Source organism: Dryobates pubescens, chromosome 6 (assembly GCF_014839835.1).
Source record: "Dryobates pubescens isolate bDryPub1 chromosome 6, bDryPub1.pri, whole genome shotgun sequence".
Classification (NCBI taxonomy): Eukaryota; Metazoa; Chordata; class Aves; order Piciformes; family Picidae; genus Dryobates; species Dryobates pubescens.
The window spans coordinates 13,615,212-13,627,989 of NC_071617.1; the positions used below are offsets into that span (position 1 = coordinate 13,615,212).

Here is a 12,778-nt window from a genome sequence, read left to right on the forward strand (position 1 = left end):
TTTAACAGAGAGAACCTTGTACTATCATCTTATTGAAGGTACAGAAGGTATTATTCCAGCTCAAAACAACAGTTCCCTGGTGCAAACACACAGAATAATTCATCTTTCTCTGGCATAGCTTGACACAAACCTGTTGTCTCCCCTTCCAGTACGGGGTGGGGGAAAATCTACTTTCTGGAGAAACCTTCATTCAGGTTAAGCTGCAGTGACAGGTGGGCGTTAGTCTCTTCTCCCAGGCAATCAGCACCAGAACAAGAGGACACAGTCTCAAGCTGCACTAGGGGAAGTTTAGGCTTGAGGTGAGGAGAAGGTTCTTCACAGAAAGAGTTATTGACCACTGGAATGTGCTGTCCAGGGAGGTGGTCGAGTCACTGTCCCTGGAAGTGTTCAAGAGGGGATTGGACGTGGCACTTGAATCCATGGTTTAGTTAGTCATGAGGTGTTGGGTGACAGGTTGGACTTGATGATCTCTGACGTCTTTTCCAACCTTATTGATTCTATGATTCTATGACTTGCCTGCTGGAGTTTTGTTTATTCTTGCCTTTATCAGCAAGTTAATCATTTAAAGGAGAAAGTGAAGCTAATATTTGAGTGCCTCTCTGAAACTGCTAGTATAAAACATAAACAACTTGCATGCTATCCCTAGTCATTTCCACCTAAAGCCTGACTAAGCAGTTACAGTACATCTATACATACAGTTCACTAAGGTGCGTTTGGGACAATTCAGTAACTCAGTGGCTGTCATAATCAAACCTATAAATCAGTGAGATTAATTTGGCAAATGTAACTCCATTTCTCTGTAAGAGAAAAATACTTTCTTTCACAGCAATGATATGTGAAAGCTCAAGCACTCCACAATTTGATTCCTGATGCTTCATCTGTGTTTTCATTTGTTTTTTAAACATTGCCTGTTGCCTCCCTCACCTTCATTATACACATCTGAACCACAGATATGTGCATCTACTCATACAGTACTTCAACTCAATGCAGGTGAAACTTGTATGTATGAGTTTCAAGTAGTGCTTGGCTGCAAAAACAGTGCACTACAAGATGCAACTTCAGTGAGTGAGGGTGGTTCATTACCATACAGCAAACTGCATCCATCATTGTGGCATTTTGCTCTCCTGGCACAATACTGATGTGGCCTAACTTTGGGCAGACTGGGTTAAATAATTCCTTAACATGGCTTTAAAAAAGCACAGGTCATTTCTGAAGACACTTCTGAGAATAATATAAAAATCTTTTGAGATGCTTTTCACTTAGAACTCTTAATTCTCAAATACCAGAAAAACAAGTTCTTCAGTTGTAAAGTGCAGACTGAATTTGAAGAAGCAGGGGGTGGGGGGGGAAAAGGCACAAAAAGTACTCTGTGGGTAGCTGAGTAAGCAAAGAATGTGTGAGTTTGTGCAGGAAGAAGTGATGTACTCCTACTGATTCAGCTGAGCCCAGTAATGAGTAGAGTTCCATCATCACTTGCTTATGGCCAGAAGCAACACTCCAGGACAGTGCTCATTAATCTCTCTGGAGTTCAATGTGACAAGTAAAAGACTTCCTCTTAAAGCCAGACTTCTGTATACCTGGATACAAAGGCAATTTTGAAAGAGTGAATGCATGCAGCGGTTTCTGAGAGCACTTACAAACAGCAGCCAGAGTGCCAAGACTCCTGAGAACACCACAATCACAGAAACATCAGGGAATTTAAATGCAACATTTTTCTTTTAAAAATACATGCTTAGCTGTTGTCCCATTTTCCCACTGCAAAATAATGCCATGGCACTGCCCAGGCATGTGTAATGTGGTACAGATATGGCACAGAGCTCTATTCATTCTTGCTGTCATCTTACTCCAATGGCATGTTAATGTATAAGTCCCTGGAAAGAGTATTATTTGCATATTTTCAAGGGGAAAAAAAATGCAACATGACCTCAGAGAATTTCAAGATCCTTGGTCAGATCCACCACTTTCCAAGTTTCTCTCTCATAAGAAATGACCATAAACCTGCTTTCCTTTTGCATGTATTATCCCCACAGTTGGAATCATATTCCAAGTTCAAGGCTTTTAAAGCTGACACTTTTACAGTAGCAACAGTAAGGAAGAAACTTCACTGCTTGCTATCGATCCTTCATGAGTGGTGTTTCTTACTATGATATATAAAGCTTTCTTGAGAGTTGTCCAAATTAAACTGAACTCTAATCTTTTCACAATTTCAACAAGCATTCTGTACAGCAAGCACAGTAACCAAATACAGCACCCTGTTCTCCCATGGACAGCTCTGATGGTATAATTTGTATCATGGTTGAAATAGCTCTGTTAATTGCAAAAGTTACTTAGCAAAATTCAGTCTTTCCCTAGTTAGATTATCCTCAATTCACATGCCAAGCTAACCTGAATTAAGTTTAACAAATATCTTAAACTCTAAAGATCATCAGTCCTGGAATTTTGCTGTCTACATACTCAATTATCAAGTATGTTCCCTGGGCACATGAACAGATCACAGGCTGTTTCCTCCAACAAAAGCAGTGACAAAAGATATGAACACAACCCTCCAGATTCAGCAGTGGAAGCCTCTTCTCATGGGGCTGAGCTAGAAGTGTAAGATGATTCTTACCCAGCACAGATAAACTTTCAGTAATCCCAGCACACACTTTGATGAACAGGCTGTGTTACAAGTCAAGGCCTCAGACCAGAGACTTCCAGTCTGAAAGCCAGAGGGACTGAACAAATCAGATTTGCACTACTGGTTTGCAGATATATATTCTCCTATCCCCAAGACTTCCAGCAGAGTCTCTTTGCTTTATTGCAAATAAGAGGATCTCTTTGTCTTTATTATTAGTAAGTTCTTTTATGTTACTCAGCACCTACAGCTATGAACAATGAAATCCTACAAAGGAGAAGACAGCTATGCAGCAGGTTCCCGAAAGAACAACAACTTCTTTCTGCACCCCACAGCTTCAAATTTAAATGATCACTACAAGTTGCTTTTTAAAAAGCATGCATACCCCAGATACTTTGAGAGGCATTTAAAAAAAAATCTAGAAGAAAAAAATACATCTAGAAAAAAAAAAAATCACAGCTACTTTGGGATCTCTCTCTGGCCTTGGCTAGCAAAAAGAGGAAGTGTAGAGAAACATTAGCAGAACGACCAGCCACATCGTGCAGGTTCTCAGCCCTACCCTTTTACACAACTAGTATTGTAATGAGAACTGGTACCTTTCCTTCCTTCCACCCACTCTTTCCCCTAACCTTGCCTCAGCTACAGATGGGCAAGATAAGCCTACTAACTGCCATGAAAACCTCCAATACTAGATTTTGGTGATTCAGTTCACCAAACTAACAGCTGCTCATCGTTCTGCCCAAAACAAACTGGAAGTTCAGGCTACTGACCAGCGTCAAGAGGCCCCACTGGGAGAACCACCATCTCAAGCAGTTTTGCTGGTTTAAAGCATGGTGAAAGCCAGAGACCAAGCTGTCATTCTAGATCCAGCCTGAGGCACAGACTCCACAGCGTGGGATAAGATTACACTTCCACACCCCATGCAGTACCTGTTTTGTAGCTATACAGTTTCAGTTTCCAGGACTATCAGTTTAATGCCCTTGAAGATGCCAAATCCCCTTTTCTTTCAGGTATCTTAAGTTTGTGTTTGGGGATAGCCATATAGCAACAAAATAACACTGGAATTACAAGCTAGCCAATCTGAGTTTAATGAGGAATACACATTTCCCCAATACATGCAGAATCCTGAGAGTAAACACACCAACAGTCACATTGAAAGACATCTCCCTCATTTATCTCGATGAACAAAGTGTACATCGGAAATGAGCATCACACAAAAACATCACCATCCATGCAACAGCAGCAAGAGCTGTTGTTAATCACAGACATCTCTGCCACACACCAGAGAACAGGAAAAAACCCTTCTCTTGTTTTCAAGAGGGCAGAGAATCAGTGTTACTGCTCAGAGACATAAAGTATATATGTCTAGCTTTGTATAAGCATCAGCACTCAGCAGATTAGAGGTATGCTCCCTTGATCAGTTTTAAATAAACCAGAGGGTGGAGAATTCCATTGTTGGGTTAATTGAGACTTTTCTTCTGCCATAAATCTTATAAGGTAGCTATTTCAGTTATGAATTATTCAGATTTTTAATTTCAAAACATAACCATTACTTTGCTATGCTCTTTAAATGACAATTTTAGAAACACATTATTAATAGTGTGAAAAGGCAATCCTCCTCCCCTTCAAGTGGAAGGAGAGTAGGCACCACTAAAAATCACAGAATCACGGAATTGTCAGGGTTGGAAGGGACCTCAAAGATCATCCTGCCCGGCCCTCCTGCCATGGCCAGGGACACCTCACACTAGATCAGGTTGCTCAAAGCCACATCCAGCCTGGCCTTAAAAAATTCCAGGGATGGGGCTTCCACCATCTCCCTGGACAACCTCTTCCAGTATCTTACCACCATCATGGTGAAGAACTTTTTCCTAACATCGAATCTGAATCTACCCACTTGTAGTTTGCTCCATTCCCCCTAGTCCTATCACTACCTGACATCCTAAAATGTCCCTCAGCAGCTTTCTTGTAGGACCCCTTCAGATACTGGAGGGACACAATAAGGTCTCTTCAGAGTCTTCTCTTCTCCAGACTGAACAACCCCAACTCTCTCACTCTGTCTCCACAGAAGACGTGCTCCAGCCCTCTGATCAACCTCATGGCCCTTCTCTGGACATGCTCCAGCACCTCCAGATCCTTCCTGCAATAGGGACTCCAGAACTGGACACAGTATTCCAAGTAGGGGTCTCACCAGAGAGGAGTAGAAGGGGACAATCACCTCCCTTAACCTGCTGGCCACGCTTCTCTTGATGCAGTCCAGGATGTGATTGACTCTCTGGGCTGCAAGTGCACACTGCTGGCTCATGTTGAGCTTCTCATCCACCAGCACCCCCAAGTCCTTTTCTTCAGGGCTGCTCTCAAGCCAGTCTCTGGCCTAGCGTATATCAGTGCTTGGGTCTGCTCTGAGCCAGATGTAGGACCAGTAACAGTTATTAAGACTACACTCAAGGTTCACAAAATTAACAGGGCAGAGGAGGGGAATACTAAGGTGAATCAAATCACTTGTGCCTGAATCTAAAGAATGGATGAGGCCAAAGTTCACCTGCACAAAATTACTTTAATTAAGCACTAATGCATCTGGATATATCTTTGCAATTTACATAGAGAACCGTATTCACAGGCCATCTTCAGTCACAGAAACAATATCTGTTTTACAAGCCAAGCTTTAAGGGAACACTGAAGCTGTTAAGGGTGGTTCTGTGCCTGCTTCGTCTGGTTCCTTTGTGGATACAGTCACAGAACTGTTGGAAAGCTGGTGACTAAAACCAAAACCAATTCAAGTGCAAAGAAAGTTTCTGTAAACCCATACAAAATGTATTGGAAGAGTGCACTTTTTAACAAAATTCTTTTATGTTGGAATGGGAGAGCAGAACAGAGGATATTAATAAAAGAAAAAAGGCAATTCAAAGTAACTTTTATCTGCATTATTCTTATCCTACAGTAGTGGGTAGTATACAGACACATAACACCTTGAGTACTGCGTCCAGCTCTGGACCCCTCAGTTTAAGAAGGACATCGAGACACTTGAACGTGTTCAGAGAAGGGCAACAAGGCTGGGGAGAGGCCTTGAGCACAAGCCCTATGAGGAGAGGATGAGGGAGCTGGGATTGTTTAGCCTGGAGAAGATGAGGCTCAGGGGAGACCTCATTGCTCTCTACAACTACCTGAAGGGAGGTTGTAGCCAGAAGGGAGTTGGTCTCTTCTCTCAGGCAACCAGCACCAGAACAAGAGGACACAGTCTCAGGCTGCACCAGGGGAGGTTTAGGCTGGAGGTGAGGAGAAAGTTCTACACTGAGAGAGTCATTCGCCACTGGAATGTGCTGCCCAGGGAGGTGGTGGAGTCACCATCCCTGGATGTGTTTAAGAGGGGATTGGACATGGCACTTGGTGCCATGGTTTAGTCATGAGGTCTGTGGTGACAGGTTGGACTTGATGATCTTTGAGGTCTCTTCCAACCTTGGTGATACTGTGATACTCTTTAACAACAATGCAGGCCTCGTCCCAAAGACAAGAGGAGGAAAGGAAATGAAAATATTTGGGGAAAAAGCAGAGGATACAATTCCTATCACAGGAAAGGAAGAATCAGGAGCATGTAGCTGCAAAGATCACTGCAGGTTTTTAATATATCCAAATTAAAAAAAAGACAAATACAATTTCATTATTTGTTTACAAGAGAAAACTCATTGCCTACCACACTTCTCATGATACAATATAGGCAGCCAAAGACAAGCAAAGAAATGGCTGGTATCAAAACTAATACACAGAAAATCTCACAGATATTAGTCACTTCATGAGCCAAAAAAATATTTGTTTCTCAGATGACAAAAAAACCCACTCTCATACAAACTCTAACCAAATCATAGTATTCTGAGAAGATCTGAACTACAAAATCATGATTATTTTAAAACTTGTGATGGGATTAATGGAGGAAAGAGAAAGTTCATTACTTTGGAGTATTAGATTCATTGAAGGTCTCTTGGATTTTGAATCACTGAATAATGTTCAGCATGATTATAGAAATTGCTGAAGAAGAAGATATATAGCCCAGCTCCTATGAAGATGACACTAACTTAATACATGATAGAAGAGGAAAAAGGAAAAAACAAACCTCTCAGCAGCTGCAGGTGCTTGCTGAGCAAAGAGGACAGGTAAAGAACTAAGACAAAGCAGCACTGTAAAGCAGCAACAGAGCAACAGACTAAAAACTCAAGGAAGCCTTACAGAGGTCCATCACATATCTTATGTTTCCTCTCAGAGCTGCACTGGAGTCACCTTGCTTGGTACTGGCAAGCAGGAGCACCACCCTGCACTCTCCATGACCAGGCATTCCAGCTCTAACCTACCTAACCACTGATAACACATTCAAATGTACAATAGGGTAAACAATGACATGCATCAGTGTGCAAATGGCATTCTAGAAACATCAGGAGCCATTTTAAGTATTTAGTACAACAAAAACAAACGAGTATACTTCCAAAATATTTTGTGCAGCCTCCTATGGTATTTCTCACAGGGAGCATTTAAGGTAAGTCACCAATTTTTTTATCTTTTTGAAATCCCATGCACTTGTTTAAGTTGCTGTCTGTGCTCCTGTATTCATTTCTCTACTTACACTTCACAGCAAAAAGATTTTAAAAAAGGAATAATCAAAAATGGAATCTCAGTTATAGCAGGCGAGGTTTCACCCTGGGAAACTATCAGTGACACAGAACAAAACTACTATAATTACTGATTCTGAGCTTTGTGGACTATTGACACTGGAAGTCATCCAGTAAGTGATAAAGGAAAGTAATATGCTTCTTAAAACATTGAAAATTCAATAACCTCACACTAGAGTTTGTATTTCCATTTCATATAGGCAGTTGCAAATACACAGAAGTGGTAGTAACTATGTACACAAGCCCATAACACATGAGACATTAACAATGACTAGCAGTATCTATTTTTTTCATGATGCCCAAATCTGTCAGGTTTACTATTCTGAGGAAAAAAAAAAAAATACAATCTGCAAACTCAAGGAAACCTTGAGTTCTAGATTTGTTTGTAACAGCTACCAAGCTACCTTTTTCCTTCATGAAAAAGAAAATAACCTGTTAGCTGTAAATGATTCAGCTCTAATAAATATACATACTATGAATTTGCTATTTAAATGCTCGCTGGCCTCTCCTGTTACATGGTAAAATGGTAATATCTGAAATTTGAAACAGTCTTGAGGCTGCAAACTAACATCTGTTTTGTAAACAAACTAAATCTGGCACGATTTCCACACACACCCCCCCTAGAAGACCACAAAAAGGAGCGCTCATACAAATGGAATCACTTGGTCACAAAAAAAAATAAGAAAGAAAAGCAATTGTAAAGATTAGACTTAAAATTCTAGTCACAATTGCAAAGGTGCAGGATCCTTGCCAGACCAACAGAATCTAAACACTAGGATCCAGGTGGAAAACATTAATTACATGATACAAGATAGAGAGTGGCTACACAGGCTTGACAGACCTCTGTTGTAAATCAGTGGCCATCAGCACCCCTTCACCACCACCTACCTCAAACACCACAGATTGTTTTCTTTAGTAGTTACAATTTGTTGGGGTTTTGGTTGGGTTGGGTTTGGGGGTTTTTTGGTCAGACTTCTCAAAATCAGTACAATTTAACAATGTGTTATATTTTTTATACCCTGCCAAAGGCATGCTTCCCCTTATGCACACAAATGGAAGTATTGCTGATTTTACATTGTCTTTGGCAAAGCTGTCATCTGGAACGAGCTGGTGTTGTGTTCTGTACTCTCCAAGCCTATGATCACCTTTTTAATAGGTATTTATCCAAAATGTGCACAGAGATCAAAGAAAACACAGAGAAATTCTCTAAGTTTATGACAGAGGACTCTTACTCCTACTGGAAAAATCGGGGTTAATAAAAGTATTTTTTTCTTCATATCCTAAGTAGATTATTGCATAACAATCCAGGGGATTTAAGTACAGACACCTATAAGGCACAGTGCATTTGTGGGTGCCACTAGGCATTGCCAAACTGCACCAGGCACTTACAGACTCTCTACGGCAGACAGAAAAGCCAATAAAATGTTGTGCCCCCCGTGCAGCATACTCCCCCCACCCCCCACAGCCCCTATCGCGCCGCAGAGCCGCCGCGTACCTTTTGGTCTTTTGGAATTCCCGTTCTTTTGCTGCTCATCCTCTTCGTTAATGGTGAATAAACCCGGGGGATTTGGCCTGGCACTTTTCTTCAGCCTCTCTTGTCGGAGAGCAGCAATTGAACCAGTCATGTTGCTGCTGCCTCTTGCTTATTAAAAAAAACCCACAACAACTAGGAAACTGCAGCCCCTGGTTAGCTGCTAGCTGCAGCGCTGTCTGTTCATTTGAGCACTTGTAATAGATCCCCTATGGATAAGCAGTCTGCAAACAGCTGACAAATGCCACTATCCAGTCGGCAGCAAAAGGCTTGAAGTCTTTCCCCACCTTCAGGAAAAGCCCCAGTTAAAGGCACATTGCTTTGGATGCTGCTCGTCGCTGTCTTAACCTGCTCAGTCAGATCGTAGCCCACAGCTCCAGGTTCCGTGCTGCAGCACCTTTCCCTCGGCAACTCTCTTCCAGCTACAGCACACTACAATATTCAGCACGCAGCACAAGGACAAAATATGATACGCCACTGTTAACAGTTGCCCTGACAACACTGACACATCCTAATCAAAGAGGGTCTGAGTTCTGTCTCCTCAGCTGCAGCGAGCCGGCCCCAGGAACGCTGTCTCCCTCCCGCACGCTTGCGGGGAGCTGGAAGCACCTCGGCGGCAGGGGCTGTTCCTTCCTCCTCGCAGGGCGGTGGGAGGATGAAGCTGTGCTTGCACAAGCTGATGAGCACTGAGTGAGAAGAAGCCTTGAAGGCTCCAGGCGTGAACCTGCGTTTTGCCAGCTGCTCTGTTTATTCATATTTAGCAATTGTAGCCTAATCTAAACTAAACCAATAAGGATGAGTCTTCTTCCATATATGCATGTGTTGGGTGCTCCCCCACCCCCACCCCGTGCCCCATCCCTTAACTTAATCACCTTCCTATGCAGTGCATACCTTTTGCATTAGGAACGTATACACCCAGTTAAAAGGCAGGTGTTGGAACATTCCTTTCCACGTGTGAAAACTAAAAAAAATCGGGATTTCTAGTTTGTACAGACAACATAGGACAACAAAAGGACTTTTGGAGTGAATACCCTGTACAGCACCATTAGTTTTACAGCCCCAACCATTAGCCTTCACTTTGCAAAATGAACAAAATGCATTTAATTAGTTGGGTTTCCTTCACACGCTAGCATTCTGGATTTTCTTTAGCTGTTTGTGACAGAGCACTTGTTCACGAGTTTTGCAATCTTCCAGGTCTCCAAATGATGCTATGCAACATGCTGGATGTTTTTCCTTTGAGATCTTGATTTGATGCACTTCCACCTCTCTAGCTCAATGTGTGCTCACCATTTGAAAATGCTGATGAAGAAAACCTGCAAGCTAGAACATCTCTATAACGTTCAAATTACAGGATTTTTTTCCCCACTTCAGATTTTTTTTTCTATAAAGAAACGAATTCTGATGCAATGTGATCAGCCACCACAAGATGGCACATACAAGTTGACGAGCCTGCAGGTGTCTTCTATTGAAAATACAAGATCGACCGATGCACATGACCAACTCATTGACAAGCCTAATATTGAAGAAGAAGGGTCAGAGTTTATGGTGGTCAACGTGGTGAGTATCACAGTGGCCTGAGATGCTCTTTACAGATCATGCTCAGTTGGCTGGACAGCTCTGTTCTCACACACCTCAGGCTCATCATCCAGAAAACTAGTGGATGGAGAACACGGCAACACCTGAAGACTCAGCTGGACCGTTCTTCCTTCTCTCAAGCACAGGCACTAAACATCCAATCAAAACAGAAGTATTCTGCAAGAGGGCAGCAGTTCTGAACTAAGCCCACAGTGCACTTCTGGTACATACTTCCTCCTGGCTACATCTTACTGCTTGGCTGCACCTTGGACTCTCTGGGCATACAAGGAAGCTGGACAGCATGACATTTGTCTACAGTTAAAGACACTTTACATTAAAGGGCGTGAACAAAGAAATAAGCAAACAAAAAAAGATGTAAGAAACGAAGTTCTAATACAAACTCTTCTCAAGCTTAGCAATTTGCCTTCTGGGGTTTATATGGGCTGCTACTTTGTTCTGTAAGAAAAACAGCTCAATTTCTCAAATCCCATCCACTTAATGCCTGCCACAAGTACTACACACCAGCACATACACAGACACAAGAAAAGGATGGTAGTTAGCACTGTGAAAGCTTTTCATAGGTGCCCAAAACTGCTGCCAACAGAACAAAAGTAACAGAAAACACTTACATTGCATCTTAAATCACTTTGCTCAGTTTCACTATTTTAAGTCACTAAGAAAGGATTCCTATCCCTTTAAACACTATGTTCAACCAATCACCTTTAATTGCCAAACTACTTAAACGGCCATTTGAAAACATATTAGAAGTATCAAACACACAAAAATGCACCTGACTGGAGTGGCTTCTAAAGCAGCTTTCAAGCTTACAGGTATGATAACTGTTTCAGTGTTTCCATTTCTCCATTACCTGAGGAGCCACAGAGAACAGTTACAAGACTGAGAATGCCGTCCTTGGTTCTTGCGAGATCCCCTGCACCCACAAGAGTGACTTATGCTGAGTGCAAAATACAATAATGACTAAGTTTGATACTTCAGGGGCTGATGAAGATGGATTTGGGCTATGACACACAGGCAACCAAGGCGTTGGTGCCTATTTCTTTGTGTTGACTTACTAATGCAGGGATTAATTCTGACAGGAGAAAAGAATCAGCAACACATCCAGCTTATGCAGCAGGATTTTTAAACCACAGGGGCCCTGAAATAAAGTGTTTCTAAATCTCTAATAAAATGGCATCCTAGCCACATAGAAGACACCATAAAACTTCAGGTAGTTTGGGAAGTTTCTTAAAAAAGCCTTCTTAATAACACTATTAAACATGCATTAAAAGGTACCAAAAAACCAGCCTGTGCTGGCAAATCCCCTCCCTCCATTCATTTGCTTTAGTGCAGAATAAGAAATTATTGAGGTATTGCTAACAAGAAAGCTTTGCTTATTTCAACCTTGTCTCAGCTATGGGGGAGCATCTATATGAAAACTGAGATGAAAGAACGATTTGCTGGAGGGAACAAAGTGGTGGATATTTTTACTAGTTAGGCTGTTAAAGACTTTTAAAAAAGGTAATAATAACAAACAACAACAACAAAAAACACAATAAAACATTTGCTCACACTGCCCCTAGTGATTTCTCCCCCCACCTCTAACCATTACTCATACTGTGAATACAATCACAGCTGAGCTCTTGCTGACAGAATGAGACTCTCAAGAGACAGAATGAGGGCAACTGTGTATCTTGAGGGCACTGGAGATAATTTTTTGGTTTTCCTTTTCACAACACTTTCAAATGCACTATCAGTTAAACCACTACACTTAAACACACCCACTTTTATCCACTGGATTCTACAGGTGTAATTACCTGCACAATACATTATCTGATAGACAATATTCTTAAACAGCAGTCTGAATAAAGGCTATTATGATAATTATATTGTGATCTGACAAGGGCTAATGTTTATAGCAATGTGCTAATTGATGTGTCTGCTTTAACATTAAGGTGGATTGGGGTTCCACAGCAAGCTTTTGCTAGTGGGGAGTGACAGGGGTGTGACTCAAGTTTATCTTGGGAAGGGAGGAGTGAGGGAAAGGTATTTTTTAACATTTGGGTTTATTTCTTATTATTCTACTCCAGTTTGACTGGTCATATATTATTATTTTTTCCCCATTCAACTCCAGTTTGCATGGGACAGCAACTGAAGAGTGATCTCTCCCTGTCCTTATCTTGGCCTTTCATTCTATTTTCTCTCCTCTGTCCAGCTGAGGAGGGGAGTGACAGAGCAGCTTTGGTGGGCACCTGGTATCCATCCAGGGACAACCCACCACATAAGGCTTAACAACTCCACCCATGAAATGAAAATCAAGTTGAAGCCTGTCACCAGAACAGACACCATGCAGTCTGCTATGAGTAATCTGAGACTTTTCAATGACTGAACTCTAGATTTGCTATC

At 41.8% G+C, this 12,778-nt stretch overlaps 1 protein-coding gene across 7 annotated transcripts in view; it reads right to left on the reverse strand.

The window, feature by feature from the left end:
- Positions 1–12,778, reverse strand: part of MAP7 (microtubule associated protein 7) — a 138,073-nt gene that overhangs the window by 112,208 nt on the left and 13,087 nt on the right. For 3 of the 7 annotated variants that reach the window (XM_054162636.1, XM_054162634.1, XM_054162631.1), the window contains exon 1: positions 8,765–9,392. The exons of 1 other annotated variant lie outside the window; for it this stretch is intronic. In XM_054162636.1, the coding sequence (XP_054018611.1) occupies positions 8,765–8,894 (130 nt within the window). In that variant the 5' untranslated portion in view covers positions 8,895–9,392. Of the gene's footprint in view, positions 1–8,764; positions 9,395–12,778 lie in introns of those variants that run through there. 3 more of the 7 variants (XM_009911389.2, XM_054162630.1, XM_054162632.1) reach the window with 2 other exon arrangements.